The 24,593-nt window shown below is 41.6% G+C and overlaps 1 protein-coding gene across 1 annotated transcript; it reads left to right on the plus strand.

Annotated features, from left to right (window-relative positions):
- The first annotated feature begins 1,634 nt into the window (after positions 1 to 1,634).
- On the plus strand, positions 1,635 to 24,469 carry LOC114798783 (breakpoint cluster region protein-like). Its single transcript, XM_028994736.1, is given in 24 exon segments — positions 1,635 to 1,671; positions 7,057 to 7,235; positions 7,401 to 7,505; positions 7,979 to 8,164; positions 10,688 to 10,795; positions 11,932 to 11,992; positions 12,088 to 12,140; positions 12,373 to 12,513; positions 14,953 to 15,074; positions 15,201 to 15,366; positions 15,501 to 15,620; positions 15,749 to 15,824; positions 15,977 to 16,081; positions 16,614 to 16,688; positions 17,276 to 17,373; positions 17,499 to 17,618; positions 20,620 to 20,679; positions 20,762 to 20,871; positions 21,743 to 21,882; positions 22,115 to 22,249; positions 22,439 to 22,544; positions 22,725 to 22,785; positions 22,787 to 22,888; positions 22,975 to 24,469. Coding segments are annotated over 24 exon segments (2,541 nt in total). The 5' UTR covers positions 1,635 to 1,649; the 3' UTR covers positions 23,065 to 24,469.
- The last annotated feature ends 124 nt before the right edge of the window (positions 24,470 to 24,593 follow it).

A 24,593-nucleotide genomic window follows, 5' to 3' on the forward strand; every position in this document is an offset into this window, starting at 1 on the left:
TGTCCCAAATATAACACAATGTCCCATTTTTTTTCGGCCCTACTCGACCAGTATTGTTTTTGAAAGAAAGTGAAGTGACTATCATTGTGAAACACAATGAAATGTGTCCTATGCTTTTAACCATCACCTTTAGTGAACAGTGGGCAGCTATGAAAGGCGCCCGGGGAGCAGTGTGTGGGGACGGTGCTTTGCTCAGTGGCACCTTTGCGGTTCGGGATTCGAAGCGGCAACCTTCTGATTATGTGTCCATTTACTTACCCGCTAGGCCACCACTGCCCCCTAGACAACTACATCTCATGTTTGGGCCAGTATACCCTAATGTGAGAAATGTGACACAGATTTGGTGACGTCACTTTCTTGCTTTGGTCAGATTCGCGCAGTTCTGTATTGATCATCAGTGACTGAGATGCATCATGTTGTCTGATCCTGGTAGAGATGTGCCAACACCAGAGTGCCTCTGCCAAGTGAGATTGATGGAGCCGTTGCGCTCATAAACAGGAAAGTCTTATCAGGAATAGAAACAGCAGCCTGATCACTGTCAGTGCCATGAGGAGCTTTTTCCTGCTCTCTTTTTTTCCTGCTTCCACAATTCTGGGAAAGCTTGAGTCCTTATCAGCTGCTCCTTGACTCAAGGTAGGGTGGTCAGGCCCAAGGACCTAAATACACACAAACTTTTCATCAGCTGATGCCGGGAAGTCGAGGATGTGTCCTCGCTGTCCCACAGATCAGAAATATTTCCTGTTGATATTCTGTCAACCGGCTGGTACTGGCGAAATTGTGTTGGCTTACTATAATGCTACACCCCATGTGCAGTTAAAAGCTATACTCTATGTGATTAGTATTATGTCCCCATAGTGAATGGGATGCACTGATTCACTGTATGGATGACCCTGCATAATTTCAGGATGAATGCCGGTGAGCCAATCCCTCACCATTTTGTAGTTGAGAAGTAGTATTTTTCATACTTTAACTTTTTGTTCTTGTAATCTGGTTTGACACCAGCAGTGGTGGCCTAGCAGACTCGTATCCGTATCCTGAAACATCAAGGTGCCACTGAGGCCAGGCTTTAGACTAACTTTTTGCCTCAGGTGCACCAGCATAAAAGTTGGTTGGACCAAATATTCGACAGAATTGCATTTAACAACACAGTTTTGCAGGTTCACTTTTTTTTTTATTGTTGTACATATAGGCAATAATAACTTGTAAATGATAAACTAACCATCTGGTTAACATAAGGTTCATGTGACCTATAACCTGTACAATTCAAAGTATAGAAAAAGCCGGTTTCACGCCGGGAAAATAATTTGTTGAAGCAAAGCATTCAGTCTTCATGGGTTCAAACCTGCCAGCTTTTGAAGAGACTCGGATTAACCTGGAATAAAGGTCACTTGCCTAGTAAGATTTAAAGTTCCGCTGGTCATTTAGAATTTACAAACCAGAATACCACAAAGTCACAGGTTCAAATACCACTTACTACAATTATGTCCCTGAGCATGACACTTAACCCTGAGTGTCTCCAGAGGGACTGTCCCTGTAACCACTCATTATAGGCTCTGGATTAGGGCGTCTACTAAATGCCATAAATATAAATTGTTGAAAGGTATCAGTCAGGACAAGGGTACAAAAATCTCCACAGCATCGGATTTATCATGGAACACAGTGAAGACTTCTGTAAGTGGATTTCGATTGTATGTTTGGTACTTTCTCCCAACTCCGTATGATCCCCTCTCAAGCCACATGAGGTCACAGCTCATGTGAAGGCCACAGACTTTTTGTGCCATTGTGATTTTATTTTATAGTTTGTGGGCGTTTTCAGAGCTAACCTTTTGGCACATGTATAATGTATTATGTCTATACTATGTTTGGGGTTGAACACACTATTTTAATAAAAAAAAATTAATTCCTGAATAACACTTACGTACAGCCAAAGCACAATGGTTTAAAGTGACAGCGCAGCAAGATTCATTTCAACTCTGAGCACACTGGCGACCCCGCGTGAGTACAGCTGTTGCACTAAGTCTCATTATGCAATGTTATTAAGGTGCATTTAATCCAGCCCTGATTGCAAAATTAAAACAATGTTAAGCTCACAGTGCAGGGCTTGCGGTGGAGTTGTTTTAGTGAAAAGCCAGTGAGATCATGTGCCTTTGTGTGGAGTTGGGCTTCAACTCTGTTCATGGTCCTGTTTTAAAAGATTACAGCCTGCTGGATTATATGTGAATGCACAGTGTTAGAGTAAGAGTTATCACTGGAGGGATCAGTGGACTGTCGGGCCATGCAAAAGACGTTTTATAAAGAGCTCAGTTTTAAAGCATGTGAATCGTGCCTGCTTGGTTATCGTGAGCTCTGCTTGGGTTAGAGGGTGGGTTCACACTTGACTGTCCGTCTCTCGGAAAGTGACCTTGCACCGAGTATCTGTTTCCGTGTTCAGTTGATGGATAGCTGAATACTCTGTTAGGTCCTGCTGCACACTTCCTGAACACTAGATCTGGTTGTCAGGGAGTCAGGAGATCATGGTGACGGGCGGATTAAACCCGTAATAACACACACATAACACATAAAATGACTTATCTGGAAATAAGACTCAATAATCTATTGCTGTAGATGCCAGGCTTGCATGCATTAATGGTCAAAGTGTTTCCATAAAGAGAACTTTTTGGAGGGTTTCATTGAAGAGGGACTATTTCCCTCCCTCTCTCTGCAGATGTGACTCCCTCCCATTCAAAACGAAAAGCCTCTTCAGCCAGCTCATGTGCCTAGCCGACGTGAGAGGAAGTGTTTTTGACTCCGCTCGGCAACTACTGGGCGATCTTGGAGGGGAAAAAAAAAAAAAACCCAGGCTGCCCTTTTGGCACCTCTTCCTCCTCTGCATTCACAGGCTGCCACGACCAGCTCTCTCTCTCTCCTAACCCAGCCCCGCTGGGTTTACTGAGCCTCTGTCTATTCTCCCGCCGGTGCCAGGCCATCCGCCAGGCCCGCTTCCGGAATCCTCTCTTTCCTGTTTCCCTAGGACAGGGCGATCTTGTAGGCTGCGCCCTCCCAACACCCACTTTTATTGTCCTGTTATTTCACAACCGGGATGTCGCAACTTAAAAGGAACTTTTTGGGTGATGTGATGTTTACTTAAACCACAACCACTGAAAAAATTTCCTTCTGAGCAAACATTAGTCATAGCAATTAAGAAAAAATACGTTTTGTGGAAAAGCCAAGACCCTTGGACATTTGGACATTTACTCTAATAAATAACCACCAGAACACTTCAAATATACTAAAGAGCATTTTAAAATGTTCGAGTTGGTTCCTCTTATTGCTGTGTGATATGTTTTTGGGCTAAAGTCAGATCATGTCAACGTGTAAAAAATTGCCGTGCTGCATCACATGACCGTGGCTGAATCGCGAGCCAGAAGCATCTAGATCAGATATGGCCAGAAAATGCCGGCACATGCCCATTCATCCAGATAGGTCAGCTGGGCTGGGAAGATTTCATACTTTTCCAAAAAGGCCTGTCGGGTGATAATGAATTACTTGTAATACATAGGTAGTCGTAAAAGTTTTTTTTTTTTTTTTTCTGACGCCTGAAAAAAGAAGCCAATTATAATATGTCAATAAAGACCTTTGCGTTGCACAAATGTTAATTTTGCAGCAGTTTACAAAGAGCAGACAAAGAATGTTTTTCACCTTTAGAGAGACTACATCTTAAGACTGGTGCAATGTGCTGTAAACTGGTGCTGTAAAGACAGTTCAGATTTAGGGATAAAGGAGCTTTGCCTCCTGACACTTCTCTGTGTCTGACCTCTCTCTCACATACACGTTACGAGAAAAAATTTATTCGTCTAGCACTTAACAATTTATGAGCATGTTCTTTTTCTGACAAGTTAGGCCTTATCGGGGCTCTTAGTTTCATAAACTCAAAATCTATAGAAATCGAACGAGAATTGCTGGTGTCTTCCTATTGTAAGTCACTTTGGATAAAAGCGTCTGCAAAATAAAGTAAAATAAAGTAAAGTAAAGAATATGCCAGTAGATTTAATCCATCAATCTGACGGGGCAGTGGTGTTCTAGCAGTTAAGGAAGCGACCCTGTTATCAGAAAGGTTGCCGGTTCGAATCTTGATCCGCAAAGGCGCCGCTGAGGTGCCACTGAGCAAAGCACCGTCCCCACACACTGCTCACCAAGGGTGATGGTTAAAAGCAGACGACACATTTCGTTGTGTCACAGTGTGCTGTGCTGCAGTGTTTCACAATGTTTCACAATGACAATCTCTTCACTTTTTGAAGTTTATAATGCTGAGACCAGATTACACAATTTCAGAAAGATTTGGCATAATTTTTCATGGCCCACACAGTTCCTTCACTCGGACCTATGAATGGCTCATGCAGTTTCTAATAATGTAAGATCAGTGAGAAATTGATGTTTTTATCATTAGTTTGACAAATCCTATGATGTTCCTTTATAGTCATAATGACAGTCAGTGATAGCCACCCCCTTTCCCATGACACGTGAATATATTAATTAACGTTGCAGTGTTGCAAGACATGTCAAGGATTTATGGCAAAAAATTGCATGGTCTAATTCAGGCAATTCGTTATTCTAGTTATTCCTGTCAGTGAAAATGTTTTATAATATTTGTACATCTTTTTTAACAGACTTGAATTACACTAATCTGATGTGTGTTCTACTGGAGCTGGCCTTACTAGGAGGGGGAGAAGGGAAATAGGAAACCGCAGTTTGGGCGAGGAATGAGGAAAATGTACTTGAAGGCTAAGAAGCAATATAGCAGAGCTGATAAGGTACGGGGTACGCAGACGTACGTGTGGCCAAAGCTTCATCCTCAGAGGAAGAAGAAATCTGGGATTTAATCCCCGTGTGTTGTCCCTCACGATTCTTGAGACACGAGAAGATCCTTCCTGAGTGTCCTGATGGAAAGATAAGACAGAGTCATAGTTCGGATGCTTAAGCAATTCCTGTTCCCATCACTGTCTTCTGTTTCCTTCTGGATGGGTCAGTGTTATTACGCTGGATTGGGTGAAGTCGTGGAAGAAACAGAGCGAGGCTGTCGTACAAGTGAATGAACAATGGCAGAGCTGTGCAATGAGATTTCTTTTAACAATTTGAAAGAGAAAGTGACTCATTACATGCAGAAAAGATTAGTAAATAGTTGGAGAGGAGTAAAATGTGACCCAATTGTTCTGCTATTCACCAAATATGACTTTTTTTACAGTCTCGCTTTTCTAAAGGTCTTTGCCTCTTTTTAGAAAATTGATTTGTTGATGGAGATGGAAACGTAGGTGTTGGGTTGTGTTAAGATCTGGTGACTGCAGGACACCATATCATGTGATTCTCATCACTTTCACAACATGCATCATCCACTCATCCAGTCATCAGAGCACATAATGATTTGCCTTGACCCTTATTAGACCAAAATGTTACTGAAGCCATATAAAAAAAAAAGTTAGTCAAAGTGAACATTATTGTCATCTCAGCTCTACACAAGCATAAGGAGAGATAAAATTGTTCAGATTTTGTTCAGATATGGACAAGAATGTATTAAAAATTGATCAAGACAGTGTGCTTAAAACCTATACAACAAAACAAATATAGCTATCAAGGCAGTAAACAGTACAGTAGACAACATGCCATTCAATTTAGACAGAAATGATTCTGAATAGGCAATATGTATTTACAGTTTGGCTGATGCCATCTACACATGTATTTGTATACTGACTGTACAATATCAGCATGGGTAAAGTAATTCTCCTGTCATAGAGGCAGGAAAGATGCAGTCTCTGTTTTGAGGACGTTGCTGCACAATGGAATCAGTGTTTCTTCTGGGACTTTCATAAATAAAGTATTGGATGCACTGGAAAGATTTACTTCTCTTATGTTCGCTGCTTTGGATGTGTGCCTCCTTGAGGAAGAGCTGGTTACTTCCATTCACCGAGGCCTAAAATCACAACTCAGCTGCAGCAAGCATTTTGCTGCATGCATTTTTTATCATTAAGCCAGTTTGTCATGAATTCATTATGAATAGGATGCATAATTGAGTCTGGGATTTCTAGAGATGGAAGATAATGCTCCAACAGTGTAAATTAAAATGGATGCTTCAATGACCCTGCCTTTCTTCACTTGGCAGATACGCAGCGTGCATTTTGCAATTACATGCCAAGGTCTATTTGGAGCAGTCATCGAGCTATTGCCTCATATGACAGCTTTGGTTTCATTTTTACAGAGAAGTGTTCGCTGGGTCAGAGGGGTTCCTCTCCTGTCGGTGTAGATTTTGTTAAGCAAGTGTCACTGAGATATTTAAAGCTGCTCCAGAGCTGTTGTTATCAGTCCAAAAGTCATAGATGGAAGTAAATGCAAGGGTGGTAGTAGCCAAGCAGGTAACACACTAATATTTATTGTCATAATCATACATACCACAATTTCAAATTAGCTTGAACAGTCTTATAGTTTTATACATTACTATTCCTTGATGTACATGATTCTCATGGATCACTATTCTTGTCGTTTCCCTATCTTGTTTACCTCATATCATGCTTGACTATTTGTTCTGATGAAGGACATCGTAGAAAACTTTTTCTGTTTGGTATTAATAGCTGCTTCATAATACAGTATTGTAGTTCCAGGGTGAAGAAAGGTGACAAAATCTATATCTCAGCCAACATTTGTCATATATGTCACAAATATGTTCCAGAAAAGTAATCATATGTTGTTAACGTGAATAAACTATATTTACAAGTACTAGGCCTATAGTGCAAGACTACCATCCATGTGTGCAGTTTACTTTGGGGATAATGATTGTGTGTGCAGTGTGTCAACGGTTCATATGCCTGATGGCTTGTGGGTAGTTATCAAGACCATAACGGTGTTATGCAGAAACAGTATCTCATAAAAGGGAGCACACCCCTGGAATACGATATTTACAAAAATGTGAGGGTTTACTCACTTTTGTATATTGATATATTGACCAAAGCCCCATATTGCTCATCTTTATCTCTGGTTCATGTCCAACATCAACTCTCATAATATATGTGCCAATCTATGCTTTTGCAGACATCCCATTTGGTGGCACACCGCCACCAGCATATTGCTACGATGGTGAGCGGGGAGAGGAAAACCGGCCGCACCACGAGCTGGTGCCTTATACTGATGACTCCCCTTCATCCTCACCACGTCTGCGATCCAAACCCCATGGGATGCCCTCCTCAAGCTCCATGGATTCCCCTAAATCGGTGAGAAGAAGTCATGTGGGCAGATCTGCTCTATTCAGTCTGTTCCTTACATTTTTATTTAGGATCCCAAATGGTTATTCTGTGCATTGTTTGAGATTTTAGGTCATTGTACTGACTGAGAATATGCCTCTCTGTTCTCTTCCCTGTCATCTTATACTTTCTCAGAATGACTTAGACATAGAGAAGGAGCTGGAGATGCGAAAATGGGTTCTGTCTGGGATCCTGGCCAGTGAGGAGACGTACCTCGGCCATTTGGAAGCCCTGCTGCTGGTGAGATGTGGCTCTGGAATGTCTTCTCTTTCATGCTCACGTACACTAAATCTCATCACACCATCTCTTATACACAGAGTGGTACAGTCAGTGTTACACATTCATTTGCAAACAGAACATGACAACTGTCTTGCACTCAGTGTTCTAATAATGTGGCCTAAAAAAGGTTATTTTTCTTTTATGACCACATAAGATGAAAACACAGCTCAAATATGCTTGGCATGTTAACCATTCATCATTGTGCGGATGCAGCATGAAGGAGTGAAAAGTACAGCATTTTTTATTATTTATGAAGAAAAAGCCCAGGTTTTCATCAACTGGCTTCATTATCATGATTTTATCATGAGGTACTTTTTGGGTGTGATCAGAGCAAAATAGTTTTTTTTTATGCAGTGTTGCAAGAAAAATATCATTTAAGGGCTGCGCTTGGTTTGGTTGAGTTTTTTCTAACAGCCATGTCTGACCAACCCCAGCCCATGAAGCCTCTGAGAGCAGCAGCCACCACGTCTCAGCCTGTCCTCAGCCTGCAGCAGATCGAGACCATCTTCTTTAAGGTCCCTGAGCTCCACGAGATCCACAAAGACTTCTATGATGGCCTATTACCCAGAGTTCAACAGTGGAGCCATCACCAGAGAGTGGGAGATCTCTTTCAGAAGCTGGTGAGATTTTGGTTCACCAATAGAAATCTGATCTTTTTTAGTAGCCCCATGTGTGTGTGTGTGTGTGTGTGTGTGTGTGTGTGTGTGTATGTGTATATATATATATATATATGTATATGTATATATGTATATGTATTGTTTAGCCCCATAGGCTCAAACTATTGGATGTTGAACAAGACAAATCAGTTGTGTGTTTAGTGCGCTGGCATTTACTTTGCATGCTTGAATAATGTGCTGGTAGGTTTCAGTCACAAGTTATTTCCGAACTTCTTATTTTGATGAATCTCATGCATCTATTACATTAAAACATTTGATGCAAGAATTTATGAAGCATATCATTTATTTGTTAACAAATCAGAGGGTGGGGCCAAGCTTTAGTCCTTTAAGTACTTAGCCTGTGTATTTACATTTGAGGCACGCCTTTATCAAGAGCGGTCTTCTGGTTCATAGGTGCTTCCCACTAGGGTACTACCACCCTCATAGCTTGCTGTAACATGAGGAAATTTTAAAGGCCTATTTGTTCAAATAAACCTCAGAATTATCACACACAAGATACAGAAGATGAACTTTGACCCCCAAAATTTAGAGGATGGATAGCAGATATGTGTGTTGAAAGCACTGCTGCCACCTGATGGCCCATCTGGTGGCTCACAAACTGTGAGGCTCTCACTTTTAAGAGCTGTCCTCATGTCTTTGTTGTGAGGCAGCATGTCCTTCCCTCGTTGTAATTCCAGAATTCCAGATACTGTGATTTGCCTTTGACTGGAATCTTCTGTTGTGAAGATACTTTAGTGCAGCATGTTGGTGCACTGGGAACATCACATTTCTGCTGCATGTGTGTGCATGTTCCTGTCTTTGTTTTTCTGTCTGTCTCCCTCCCCCTTCTCTGATCTCCCTCACTTGCTCCGCCTGCATGTGCTTGTGCGTGTGTGTGTGTGAGAGAGGGAGGGGGAGTGTGCGTTATTATTCATACTTCGGCGTGTGTTCTTAACCCAGCTTGGGGTAGGTAAACAGGAAGTCTGGTGGGGTGTTTTGGTGACAGTGTAATGCCCGAGGACAGAGGCTCCAGTGTCTCCCGCAGCAGACGCAGGCCCATGATGTCATACAGCAGGACTGCCCCGGCTTTTCGCCGCAGGGTGTTCTCGTACACCGTCCATTAAAACGTGCCCTTGTAAACTGGGCACCCAGGGTATTCCAGTGAATGCCCATCACCCAAATGTGGCTCAGGCTTCTAGAAGTAGACGGAGTAGTTCCTGTTGTTTGCAGGTAGCATGTGCAGAGATGGTTGCTTAGCGCCTGTGCCCTGTTAATGCTGTCCCATGTGCATTACTGCCCTGTTAATTAACATCTTGTGTTATTCTACAGATATGCCACGCTGTTTAAAACCACATATCTGAAAAAGCGTTACTGAGATTCTCATGGCTTGAGTGTTCAGGATTTTTTCTGGGGGGGGTGGGGGGCATAAATCATTGCTCAGTCACATACTGGAGCCACCGCTTAGGGTGACCCTGCCTCTAATCCTTTATTGCTTTAAAAGCATCATTGGTTCTACCCTTCCATTGTGCTGGTGTACTGGTCCCCTCTCGAATTCTGGCTGTGACGGTTCAAAGATGAATGGCTGTATTGGTCCAATCTTTCAGCATCTGTCCTTCAGATCGTACTTGTAATAGACACTTGAAAAAGTTTCAATGCATTCGACCCATCATCTGATGGTTTTTAATAATCGTGGCTGAATGGATGAATTTCATGATGCTGTATGCACTGCTTTACAAGTACTTTTTTCCATCTTTTCTTTTCATTTGCCTTATAATCAACTCTCCTCCCCTGAGAGATTTTTATTAGCCTCAGTTTTGGCAGCAACTAACATGTTGCCTGGGAGAGAATGCCCGCTATCTCTGCCCAACGGGCAACTGCTTGCCTTGAATAGTGCTGATTCAAGAGAAAACAAATGCCCATTCACTGGGTGACTCAGTGAAACCGAACACAAGGCGCTGGCCTTTAATTTCCAAAACAGATAAAGGCATCTTAATTTAAGGTCCTTTAAATCCCCTTTGAAGCATGCAGTCATTTATAATGCGAAATGGCAAATCAATCTCGGCGCTGCGTCTTATCTCGGGAGTCTGAGTGGCTTAAATGAATTTACAAATTGTGGAGCTGCAGCTGCCCTGGAGGATGTTAGAGGGCCGCTGTTCAAAGCCTCTACTGTCCTGTTATTGAGAGGACTGGCCTGGGTCCAGAAATCTGGGCCCGCGCGGTACTGTTGCCGCTGGCCTGTCACTCAGCGTCATTACAGTGACAGCTGAGGGGATCTGTTATGGTTCCATGGAAGAGCTGTCAGATGGTTATGTGGCATCTGTTCGGGCTCTGAGACGGGCCTGTTAAACCAGCCCTGTGTATTCTGGCAAGTATGTACAAGTGTGGCACTGCAGAATCATGTGCATTTTTTTTTTTTATTTGTTGGAGAATTAACGCTTTGCATTTTGTGTGTCTTTTCTCGTCGTCTCTCTCATTTTCTCGTTAAAGGCCAGCCAGCTTGGCGTGTACCGGGCCTTTGTGGACAACTACAAGGTTGCCGTGGAGACCGCAGAAAAATGCTGCCAGGCGCACCCGCAGTTTGCTGAGATCTCAGAGGTAGGGCCTGGGGCCGGACTTGTTCGTGTGCTGCACTGCTCTGCCTCACCAATCCTGCCAACCCTGTTGTCAATTTGTTAAATAATTGCCAATATTATTTGTTTGTTTGTTGTGATCATGCACACAACAAAATATGTCCTCTGTATTAAACTCATCACCCTTACTGAGCAGTGGACAGTGGGAAAGGCTCCCGGGGAGTGTGGGGACGGTAATTTGCTCAGTGGCGCCTCAGTGGCGGGTTGGGATTTGAACCTGCAACCCTTCGTTTTCGAGTCTGCTTCCTTTACATGCTAGGCCCCCAGTGTCCCAATATGAAATAATTCTTACTTGTAAGATTTTGTGTGCTTTAGGAGCCATAAAATGCATATTCCTTTGATTTACATGGTAAAGTGACAAATGTATTTCTCAGCTCTGTAAAATTCTATTTTTCCTGTAAGACTTGCTATTTAGTGGCCATAAAGTCGAATTGCCCTAACTGAAACTCATTGCAATTTTGGATCATAAAGTACAGGACTTTAAAGGTCCCCTATCATGATAATTTCACTTGTGAGATTATTTAACATTAATAATTAATAATGTTAATGTAATTAATAATTAACATTAGAAATGGCGATAGGTGTATAGAGTGCTTTGGCCATTATGTTTCGCCGTTCAGAGAGCGGCAGCTCAGACAAATCTGGAATTTGTCCCCTTAAAAAAGTAACTCCACCGACCGTCATGGCTTCTAAACGTTTGAATCATTGGAGTTGCTTGGTTACTGGGTGTAAAAATTTATTTTTTTAGTTCCGTCACGTGAGACTCTGAAGAACCAATGGGTTAATTAAAATTTTTCTTGGTGAATGGTGTTGATGACATCATTTCCGCGAATGCCCCCTCACTACTATAGGCCGATCTCCTCCTCGCCCCGCATCTCTCCTCCTCATTAGCCTGTAGCATCCTGGGGAAATCTCATTTTGGGACTGGCTCAAAGTGGCTGTAATTCTGCACTGAGGCTGAATTTTGGAAAGAGACTTCAGATACATTATTAGTGGACCACTAAGCACGATATAAACATAAACATTTTCATGTCGGGACCTTTAACAACACAAAATTAACTCTTGGTTTTGAGTACGTGTACTGCTCTTCTCTACTCTCAGGACCTTAAAGTAAGAGGCAATAAGGAATGCAAAGACCAGAATGCCAAGAACTCACTGGAAGGTAACAGACAATGGTAACGGGATGGCATTTTTCTCCTGTTGTGTGGAGGAGTTCAGCATGTGGTAATGCATTTGTCTTCTCTCGCACCCCTACAGCACTTCTTTACAAGCCAGTAGACAGAATCACCAGGAGCACACTTGTGTTACATGTAAGTGAAAGGCCCATATAGTACAGTAGCCGGAAGTGCATACCTGGTTCATGACACAGTTTTGTTTTGTTTGCCATTTAAGGTGAAGTAGTAAAGCTCACAAAGCATCTCATGAATTAAATATGGCCCCTAAGTATTACATCCAAAAATAAAATATCTGTGGCCTAAAAGCATCATCTTTGCTGCTCAATGAAAGATTCACGCAGGAAAATGCTCTTCCTTTTTCAAACAGGATCTGTTAAAGCACACCCCCTCCTGTCACCCAGACTACCCACTGCTGCAGGATGCACTCAGGATCTCACAAAACTTCCTGTCCAGCATTAATGAGGAGATCACCCCCCGTCGCCAGTCCATGACAGTCAAAAAGGGAGAGGTGAGGAAAAGCTTAATCATAAAATCCCATAAAGGTTTGGGTGCATGCAGGTTTACATTATCTGTGTCACTTGAATGGAGACCTTCATCTAAGTTTTCGATCAATCAAGAACCAGGCTTAATCCATACTTTATAACACTGCCCTCAAACACAACAAGTGTCAGAAAGCAGTTAACAGTAGACCCATGAGTTGAAACTTGGGGTTTGGAGGGGTTGAAGTTTGATTGGAGCAGGCGGGGGGGTTGTAATTGATAGGTATTTTGCTACATCCTGGGCCCTACATGCTGAACAACACTAATGACACACACTAATGTCAGGCCGAATGCTGATGTGTGCGCTTCAGGCCTGAGAGGACCTGCCCTGCCATTTGCCCTCAAGAATGGGGGGTTAAAGGGTCACCTCAGCTGCAGACGGCTCGCTTTTTAGCACAGAATTGCAATGGGAATTGAATGGGACAGCTCATACATCTGGATGTGAATTCAATTACATACATATACCATACATATAACATGTAAAACACAAATATGTCAGTCAATCCCAACATATAAACTGTTCATATATTGACCATAGTTTGTGTGTGTGTGTGTGTGTGTTTGGTAGTGTCAGTTCCTCTGTATGTGCAGGAGGGATGTTGTAAGAACATTTCCAGTTGCATCCTCAGTGTAATGAATCAGGGTAATCATGAGTCGTATTTAAAATGAAAACAAAAGGACGCTCCAGACCACATTTCTCCCCTCTGGTATCAGCCATGAAAACAGGCCACACCCTCTTCCCCTGACCCTCCCGTCCATTTTATACCCCACCAGAGCTGTGAGTCATATGACCCCGGGTCACACTTCCTCCACAGTTACTGGAACTTGGTTCAAAAGTTCTGCTCGTCAGTGGGCCATCGACTCAGGCTACATTGTTTTTGCAATGAGTGGCAAGACCTATGAATGACCTCAGGAACATCATGATGATCTTTTGGTGTGTACTTTCAACTAATAGAGCCTGAGACCACTAATGAAAATGTTGCATTCTTTTCTAATTCAATGCAAATATGTAAACATGTATCTTAGTGTTAGAAATATAGATATGATGATAATATTTTTTTTTGTAACCCACAATGAAGTGGAAATACATTTATGAAGATATAGAAAAATGTATGCCATATAAAACAAGTATGATTGCTTCTGAGAGCTAAATAATGCTGTTCTGAGATCAGAATGGTTCTAAACATCCTACTTTTTGTGTACAATGGCTCTCAGTCTACAGGCTTATAATTACTGTCATATATGATGGATGCTCTTTCAACCCAGTGTTCTTTTTTTACAGGGTAAGCTTGTCTTTCTAGATGTTTCAGAGTAAACAGGAAACATGGCCAGGGCCGATACATAAGAGCCACAAACCCAGCAGGCCCTTGCTTGGCCAGAGCTTTAGTTGTTTGCGGATAGCTATGTTTGAAGCAGGTTAGTTAGTCTACCAAAGAGGGGGGGGTCAAGGGTCTTCATAAACATTGCGGCTGCCCACATTCCCACACCAGCCAAAGGAAAAACCAGATGTGGCATGAATGCATCCAATAAGATAGCCGTAGAGTCAAAGGGAAGTGCTCAGAATAAACGGCAGAATAGACAGACAGCAGGGGAAAGAATGAGATCTAGGCTTTACCCAAAGGCACCACTGGCTGCAATTATACAGACAAAATTAGCTCAAGTAGCTTGATCCATGCGGGAACGTTCTGGCACCCAAGTGCTTCTTCGACATTGAAAATTCGGAGAGATTCTATATATATTGTCTAATTAAATTATATTCCTTGTTATATAATGCTAATCATTCAGTGACGCCATTTAGGCACCATATTAAATACAATGCTTATTCGATGATGGTGGCAGCAACTGGTTCAATAAGGGTCTGTGGAAAAGAAACTGACGTCTGTGACCTGGCTGGTTTCTGTTCGATGTCATCTTCCCCTTCACCTACTTCACAAGTGACCTCATGCTGTTGGAGATGTAGTCCCCATCCACTTGGCCCTTTAATTGAATGGGGTATAAAATGGCATGTGAGCACCCCCTTCTGGAAATCCATCGACAGTGGCTAATGTCTACTGTTGTTGAATATTTTTTTTTACACTACAGTACCCTTGTTATACCATTTAAGAACAGGGTCATATAATGTTAAACAATATGTAGCACATAATATACTATGGTACCTAGACACATCTCTATGTTTATGGGACAGAAAAAAGTTTGACCCTGAAACAATGTACATTGTGGCATAGATGGGGACCCTATATTTTCAACAAACTTTTTAATACCATTAATAACATTTCAACTGTAATGCTCATTGTGATCAGGTGGTCTCACCTCAGCAAAGTTTGTACTGTTTCTGTTTTAGAGGCTGGTCTTGACATGATGCAAGGCCATTGTTGTAGTTGAAGCGTACGCGTGTCTCTCCCTCTCAGAATCGACAGCTTGTGAAGGACTGCTTCATGGTGGAGCTGGTAGAGTGTGCCCGGAAACTGCGTCATGTCTTCCTCTTCTCAGACCTGCTGCTCTGTGCCAAACTCAAGAAGCAAACTGGAGGGTAAGTTCTTCTGTGGCAGCACAGCTAGGGGGGACCTGTGCTCTTTATTATATACGCTATCTTCTGGGACAAGATGTTTTTACACCCCCTCCTTAATGTTTGTTTTGCATAAATGTCTCATGGCAGGAAGGGACAGCAGTATGACTGTAAGTGGTACATCCCACTGGCCGACGTCACTTTCCAGTCCATTGACGAATCAGAGTCCTCCCCCGTCCCACAGATCCCTGAAGAGGAAGTTGAGGCCTTGAAGATCAAGATCTCGCAGACAAAGAATGACATCCAGCGAGAAAAAGTAAGAGTGCAACAAAAAGGCAACATTTTCAGATTAGAGCCAGAGTGATGTCCATTCACCAAATACAGACCCCCTGATGCAAAGTAGGATTTATCAAACTGTGTCTGTGTGTGTCTGTTTGTGTGTGCACGTAGAGAGCCTGCAAAGGTGGCAAGGCTTTGGAGCGATTAAAGAAGAAGCTGTGTGAGCAGGAGTCCCTTCTTTTGCTCATGTCTCCCTGCATGGCTTTCAGAGTGAACAACAGAAATGGCAAGGTAAAAAAAAAAAACTCTTTTGGACAGAAGATCATCAGTTCTGCAAGACAACATAAAAGTCTTTAGGTGTTTCTTAACACTTTTTAGGTGTTTTCATCTTACATCTTCTGTATCACACACATTGTTAGGGTTACACCTTCCTGATCTCATCTGACTATGAGCGTGAGGAGTGGAGAGAGATCATCCGGGAGCATCAGAAAAAGTGTAAGTTCACAGCCTTTCAGGGAGTAGGATACATGAGGTAAAAACTGATCCTCTCTCTAGAAGAAAAACACAATGACTGCATCAAAATGTTGTTATTACATGGACTGCAGTTTTTAAATTGAGCAGATTAGTTCATTTTTTCTCTCATGCAGGTTTTAAGAGTTTTTCCTTGACATCGGTTGAGCTTCAGATGTTGACCAATTCGTGTGTGAAGCTCCAGACTGTCCATACAATTCCACTGACGATTAACAAAGAAGGTAGGAAATCCTTCTACTTCATCTGGGACTATGAAGACAAATAGTTTTTTTTTATTTATTATATTCTGTTGTTACATTGTTATTTAAAATGTTACATTATTATTATTATTATTATTATTTAAAGAAACATTGAATATATGCTTTATTTAAAATATATTCTTATATGTCTGTATATTTTCTCAATTAACACATTTTTTACACAAATATACATATATACTGATCCCAACATCCTTCCAGAAATCCACATTCCTTTAATAAAGGTCCTCTATAATGAAAATTTTACTGTGAGATTATTTAACATTAATACGTTGTCATAAGGGGAAAGGTTACCCCCTGTTGCATAGACAATTTCCTACCCTTACCTTAAAAGGGAGATATAAAAAAGATACAAAGATATTTTTAAAAATTAATAATATGGGACCTTTAATGAAAATCAAGGCAAATTAAATTCTAATATAGTTATCAACATTTTTGTTTTCAATATAACATAATTTTTGATTGTGAATGTAATATTTCCCCAATTTCCTGTCAGATGATGAGCCCCCTGGCCTATATGGTTTCCTCAACGTTATCGTTCACTCTGCATCAGGCCTCAAGCAGAGCTTAAGTAAGTCCTGTCACTCTAATTGACCTTATTATAATCATGCCACTCACCACTAGGCAGTGGGGATAGCTGTGTGTATTTTACAACCCCACCCCCAGCCTGTCTCTTTTTTTTTTTTTTTTTTTTACTGCCCTGATTCTGTCTCACTGCATGTCACCTGGCAGACATTTTAAATTCCCACAGTGAGCAGCTGCTGGGAATGCAGCATTCACGTTTTGATGCGATGTGTCTGTCATTCCTTTGTTTTGAAGTGTCTTTTTTTTCCTCACTGGAGACGATTTCTTCTGTAGTCATGCAAAGATTGAACAAAACCCGGCATGCATACTGTACACAGATCACACATAATCATGATCATGATCCTTCATGTCATAGACACTTCCATGTAGCAGCATGTTCATCATTATCAGTACATAATATGCACTAAGCTGAACCCTGATCTTCTCCTTAGTGACCAACAATATATGTGTGAACTGTTCTCCTGATAATGAAATTAATATAACGAGACTATTTATTCATCCAAATTCACATTCCCTTTGAAGATCCTATTACTAAGATACCATTGACAAATGTTTGACCTCTTCCTGCCCCAGATCTTTACTGTACTCTGGAGGTGGACTCCTTCGGATATTTTGTGAACAAAGCAAAGACCCGTGTGTACAGAGACACCACCGAGCCCAACTGGAATGAGGTATGTGACAACGTGGCCCTATGCAAGTTTGGGGAGAGAGAGATTAAAAAATGCAGTAAATGGTTAATGTATGGATTCTTAAGTAATGTTTCATTCCTCTCCACTTTCTCTCCCTGTGTGCTCAGGAATTTGAGATTGAGCTGGAGGGCTCTCAGACGCTCAGGCTGCTGTGTTACAGTAAGTCAATGCTGTGCAGGGACGATGGGGAGAACACAGACAAGATGGTGGCTAAAGGACAGATCCAGGTAGTTTATTTAGGAAGCATTGTAATGTGACGGTATACATTTTGGAGGGGCTGCTTTTATTAACTGGTTGAAATCTTAAATATTCATTCAGGTAAGAGGAAGTGTTGTTAACCCTAACCTGAGGGAAAAGTGACACACAGTGTAGAGAGCGAATGGTATGTTGACCCAGAGCATTTCACAATTATGGATTATCCCACCCAGAGTTAAAGAGGAAAACTGCTGCAGGTCAGAGCCAGGTCACATCAGCAGTCCACTGATTGGCTGCTGTGACAGAAAGGGATTACGGCTGTTGTGAAGGGGGGGACGAGAAGGCAAAGCAGCTCCAGCCAATCAGAGAAACTGGGACATGACACACTGAGGGTCCCCTGTGGGCAGGTGGGACTCTTGTTTGTGCTGGATTTGTTAAGCCGGTGGCGGGCTGGTGATTATCATTAAAATAAGGCTGTTGTCCTGCATTCTGCATCAGAATGCAGGAGTTCCTGAATGGAGTCAGGCCTTAAAAAGAAACCTATTCACTACTATATCTCAAAAAAGGTAAAAATAAGGTAAATCAAATCAACTTTCCTGCACTTACATCCTCAATACATTATACAGTGAGGGCTTTATAAATTGCCTATTCTAATAACATTCTAGTAATATTAAAAAAAATTAAGCTGTTAGATGTCACATTCCAAAATATTTCACTTTACAAATAATGTATATGGCATCTGTGTAGGTATACCATATACATGTTCTCATTGTAATTCTGATTATTTGTCTATGTTTTACAAATATGACATGGACCTAGTTTAAAAGAAAATAGAGGTTGTTTCTGAGAAAAGTAGATTCACTTTCAATAATTTTTCCATTAATAACTTAATATTTGAAAAAGTATCAGTATTTTGCTGACAAATGCAGCAGTGCAGACTTCAAAACATTACATTAGGATTGGCACCATGACTTGGAGGGTGGAAAGGTGATCTGGATTACCAAGAAAAAGTAACTTAGGCTCCTTAAAGGATTTGTGTAAGGACACCTTTGTGCTCCACCTGTCATGAGTAAGCCTCACATGAGGAGAAATGTTGAAACCAGCAACTTGTGCATCGGCCGCTTCAGGGTGGCTTTCATTCAGCACAACTGGTGCTCAGCCGCTCTGTAATCAGGGTGGGAGGGGAATCCCTCGGTTTAATCCACTGCTCCATCTGGAGAGTGGGATGACTGGGACAGTTACTGTCGCGCTGGACAAAGGCGTCACTGGAAGGTTAAGACAAAAAAGCCGGAGTCCAGCAGAGAAGACACACTGGGACAAAGTCTTGCCAGGACCTCAGTAGGATGGATCCGGAATCGTTAACTCTTTGAGAAGCGTGGCTGGAACTCTGTGCCGTTAACAAGCTGCCGCACGCTCGCTGGCCGATGGCAGCGAGATTGACAGGAAGGATTACACATTTCAGCCCCCCCCCCCCGGGTAGCCTTGGAAACCAGTGAGGGTGATTGAGAGCAGGGGGTAATCGAGCAGATCTGTCGAGGGGCAGGATGGGTGAGAGCGGCCGCAGAAACATGACCCTGGACCAGATCGGCAGCAGATGCTCCCTGCAGGAGGATGAGGAAGAGCCTGGTCTGAGTAAACAGCCCGGCACTGGGGCCCGGCTCTGGGGCCGGGTACGCAGTACACTTTTGAGGCAGAAGGTAAACAGATGTGGGGAAAGTAAAGATTGTTGTTTGATTGTCCTTTCTTTACTTAAATTTGAAATTTTAATTGAATTTACAAACTTAGGTATTTCCTGATACAATTGGTGATGATTACAGTCACTATTATTATTGCTGTGTTTTTTGTTGTTATTTAAATAATGATGGTTTAATACAACTTTTTAGTGCATGACGAGACTGTGACAATGGCTCTATAATTGTGAGGTTGATTGTTATTAGTATGATTATTATAATTACTATTAATGATTTGATAGATATTACTGTTGTCATTATTGTTATTTATTATTAGTGACCCAAATACATGTACCTGATAATCCTGATAATGGGATGAAAAACTTAATGTTACTTTTGATGATTGAGTTTTGGTTAATGCCCAGAAACAATAGACAATCAGAATATTGTCTATTGGGGGAGGGGGCATTTAATGAAGTTGGACATCCCTTGTGTCTGTAAGCAGGCTGGGATGGAGTCACTTTTTAATATAGCAATATTTACACCAAAAGTGTGGGGATGTACTTTATGCACTCAAAAAAAGGATTTGTTGGGTTAACTTAATTATACTGAATTATGCTATTTGAAATTAAGACAGGCAAATAGGACCCTTCTATTTGTTTCTAGTTTCAAATAGCATAATTCAAATGTGTGGAAATAGGTGTCAATATTGAATTAAGTTAACCCAACAAATAATTTTTTGAGTGTGGTGAGAGGACCGATTTCAGCCATTCTGCATTTTCAAAGTTCATCGGCTATTAACTCAGTTTTCCTTGTTTTATATTAATAGTACATTTATATTACATAATTACAATTAGAGTTGTCCATATTTTCTTTATTGTAGAAGCTAGAAAGAAATGCCATCTCTGAATTGGAAGAGGTTTTCTCCATAAATCTACTAGGAAATTAAATCTTCTCTGGTTTGACACAAGAAGCATTCTTGCAGATTGCCTGCACACAATCTGTTGCAATTGTGCAGATTATCTTGTAAAATGTGACCTGTTTAAGGCATACTGCTGTTGATTCAGTTTTCCTGGATACACAATGCTTTCCTTTTTTTCATGCTTTCTCTTTCTTGGCTGTTCTACAGTGTGCTGCATACATAAAACAATGCACTCTTCAATAATCGGCAGTGACAGACAACGCCTTCTAAATAACCGTACTGACATGAGTTTAAAATGACCCTGATTATTAGATCCCCTGACATATTTGAGATATATTACAATCCAGAATATCACAAACTAACACAAGACACGTCCATGGTATTACCATGAGCTTCTTTGTGAATCAGACTCAGATTATGATGTTTTTTCTTTGCCAACAGCTGGATCCACAGACACTTCAAGGAAAGGACTGGCAAAGGACTGTCATCACAATGAACGGGGTCAGTGCCACAATGATTTGGTCACTTTGACTTTTACTGTAAGGTTAAAGCCCTTGTGATCTATTTCTTTATTGTTGTTCAGATTGAGGTCAAACTGTCTATGAAGTTCACCAGCAGAGAGTTCAGTCTGAAGCGAATGCCGTCACGGAAGCAGTCCGGCGTGTTCGGGGTGAAAATCGGAGTGGTTACCAAGTGAGTGAAGGAAATGGCCATGCAGGAATCCTTTAAACACTGGAAACACTTGGGATTGGTTTACTTTAAATAGGAGCTGACAGGCTTTTTCCTTCCCAGCCACTTCTCTCGCCACTGGCCGTGCTTTATACTCCAAATTCTTCCACATGTTGAAATGGTCAGCTAGGGTGTCACCTACAGACATGTTTTGCTAAATTTCAAACACGTCAGCAGTTTTTCCTCAGCATACAGAGATCCATCTTTAGCTCAGTGTTTAGGCTCTGATGAAGGGAGCCATAAAAAAAAATATCTGCAAATCCCTGTGGGGGGGAAAGTGCTGAGGACCATGGTTTGGTCCACAGTTTAGGTCTTTCAGTTTAGTTTAAAAGCAGAAAGAAAAACAGGAAGAGGAACAGGCAGAAGGGCCCGTCAAAGACGTTCTGTTCTGCCTTGGTTATATGGCCTGTAATATAAACAGCATGTGCAGAAATCTGACTCTGCATATGATTAGAAGGTTAGAAAAGGAAGTAATGAATGGCCCGTTACATGGCACATATAAAGTGAAAATATTTTCAGTGACTTCTCGGCTACTCAACACGCACCTGCCACTATATTAGAAACACCTGCCCTGTGGGCACTCCTATTTCTAGAGTCAGAGACCTGTAGGCCAGATGTTGCCATGTATAGTCTGTTCTGGGCATCTTCTAGTCATGCACTGAGTCATGCACTGCTATGAACTGACTGTTGGTAGATTGATGTTAACAATCACTTGTTTGTAATGGGAAGTGTATCAGTGAGGTTTACAAAGTCAATAAACTTGTATTGGGTAATCTAGTGCATTTGAAGGAGTTTAGGTATATTAGCATGATCCCATAAATACAATTTTTTGCAGGCGGGAGCACTCCAAGGTCCCACTCATCGTCAGGCAGTGTGTGGAGGAGATCGAGAGGCGGGGCATGGAGGAGGTGGGCATCTACCGAGTTTCAGGTGTGGCCACAGATATCCAGACTCTGAAGGCTGCTTTTGATGCCAGTGAGTTTTTCTCCTTACTATTCGTAACATATGTTGGATATCCCCACTTTATGATGACTTAGTATAATATACAGTGGCCTGACAAAAATGTTGCAATCTCAGTAATTAACCAGCCAGAGCTTCTTGCCTATTTGCTCGTTTGATGTTTTTGCAATGTAGTATCACATTTGGCTCTGTGTGACTGCAACATTCACCTAAGCTCTCGTGTTCTATGTTCCTCCGTGATCTACAGACAATAAAGATGTGTCAGTAATAATGAGTGAGATGGATGTAAACGCCATCGCTGGAACGCTGAAACTCTACTTCCGTGAGCTCCCAGAGCCGCTCTTCACAGATGAGCTGTACCCCAACTTCACTGGAGGCATCGGTTAGTCAAAAGATTGCAATCATGTGACAGAGAGTGCTTTGTGTCTTCAATTTGCTTATGAATATTGAGTCGATGAATATTGCTCCTGTATTTATGACCCAGTTATTATATGGTTGTAATGTCGCTCATGTGTGTACCACAAGAGTCCGTGATTAGAGAGTTTAACGGTGAGCCTGTTCTTCTCAATAGCGCTGTCTGACAGCGTGGCTAAAGAGAGCTGTATGCTGAACCTGCTGCTGTCACTGCCTGAGCCCAACCTCCTCACCTTCCTCTTCCTGCTGGATCATCTTAAGAGGTAACAGCTTCATTTTCTGCTCTATACATTACGTTTGTTAATTATCTGAGGGAGTCTGACTGTTAACTACTGCTGTCACTTATGTAGTAGATGTGTAGTGGTAGATATGCTGTGTCATTTGTAAATTGTTTGTCAGTTTGTCCTATGAAGTCATGATGTTTGTTCGATCGTTTTGGGAAGGGTTGCTGAAAATGAGATGTCAAATAAGATGTCCTTCCACAACCTGGCCACAGTGTTTGGCCCCCACCCTCCTGCGTCCATCTGAGAAAGACAGCAAGATTCCAGCCAATCCAGCGCAGCCCCTCTCAATGTGTGACAGCTGGTCTCTTGAGGTCATGTCTCAGGTAATGGCTCATGCATTAAAATTTACGTCCTTTTCAGAGTCCTTAAATGTTAAAATCTTTCTATTTTGGTTTTTCTGTGCTTACAGGTGCAGGTGTTGCTGTATTTCCTGCAGCTGGAGACAATTCCCACCCCAGACAGCAAGCGACAGAGTATCCTCTTTTCCACAGAGGTATAGGGGAAGCACCGATTTGTTGGGAATGAGAAGGACTGAATGGAAGAAGAAATGCAATGGGATGGCTTCTTGATGTAATTTGACTGGAGCGCGTAATCCTGCGAAAGCGTCCAATTCCGGAACTCGACAGGAACTGTAAATGGTTAACCACTAGAGGGCGCTAGCTTCATACTGCAATCTCATGGTCGATGTGCATAGGAGCAAACGCTTATAGCAGCCTTTATGTTGCAACTTCTGACCACCTGTACAGGCAAACATGCATTTGCACTTGAAAGTGATTTGCTACACTGACGATTCCATGTGAAAGGCTTTGCAGAAACCCTCGTCTTAGGAAATTTATAATGCCAAGTTAAAAGTGAGGGTTTGGAAAGCAAAATGTCTTTTCATGGAAAGACATTCCTGTTTACGTATGACCAAGGTTGAGTCGGACAGTGGGCCCACCAACAATTTATGTGCCCGGTGGCTTAAGGTAATGGAACATGTGAGACACACAAATCGCCGAAGCAGACGCATTTACACAGGCCCTCTGTAATGAGTAACACACGTTCACGGTGAAGGTGGAGGTGAGTTATCCAGCAGCGATCTGATGACTTATCGCTGGCAGATGTGTCTGCGCTGTGAGATTCCAAATTTCAGTTGTCTGCTACGCCCCGGCACTGGATGTTTAGTAGTAATCCTTTAGTTTGCTTGCGTAAGCGCACATTCCGCTTTATTCTATGGGCACGGTTAGTCTTGTGTTCACTTTATTCACATAGTACTTCATTCCAGAAAAATAATCAGAGAGAAAAAACAACTTTGCTGGCAGCGTTATTCAGCACTCTGATGGTTTTGTCATTTTGCAAGGCACATTCAGCGTTTCACATTGAGACTTGATTTTTTTTTTTTGTTTTTTTTGTACTCTGCCTCAAAAAGTCTTGTGTTGCATCCAATGCAACTGGATGTCATTTTCAGTGCTTAATTAATAGGACCTAATATCACTGTTACTGGACTGAACATTACTGTAGTATGAGTGTCTTTGCTCCCTCATGCTTTTAATGGGATATGATGTGCTACCTGACCTTATAAAGGTTGCTTTTTATTATTATTATTATTATTATTATTATGTGTTGCAATCCTTTGTTATGTTGCGTATAAGCAATATTTAGTACAGCACAATCAGCATATCTAACGATGCAATGTTTAGAAAATGTCTTTCATGAGTTAATTATTTCTTGTTTTAAAGTCAGTAGTTACTTCTTGAACCGTTTTAGGGACAGACTTCAGTTGTTCAATGTGCCAATGTTTTTTTTCTGTTTGAGTTTAAATGTAATATCCTCTTTTATTTGATTTAGATAAAAAAATGTAAAAATGATTAACCCTAGTTCACCATGTAACATGCAGGCATGTTGATTTAAAAGAGTTCTTACCATGTGTGTCCTGTACTATTTTTGTTGTCTACCTTGTCTTCCAAAACTCCTCAGACCAGATGGGTTTTTTTGTGAACAATATACTAATAATGTTAATATGTTTATTGTTTATTGTATTTTCCCCTG

Source organism: Denticeps clupeoides, chromosome 10, assembly GCF_900700375.1.
Source record: "Denticeps clupeoides chromosome 10, fDenClu1.1, whole genome shotgun sequence".
Classification (NCBI taxonomy): Eukaryota; Metazoa; Chordata; class Actinopteri; order Clupeiformes; family Denticipitidae; genus Denticeps; species Denticeps clupeoides.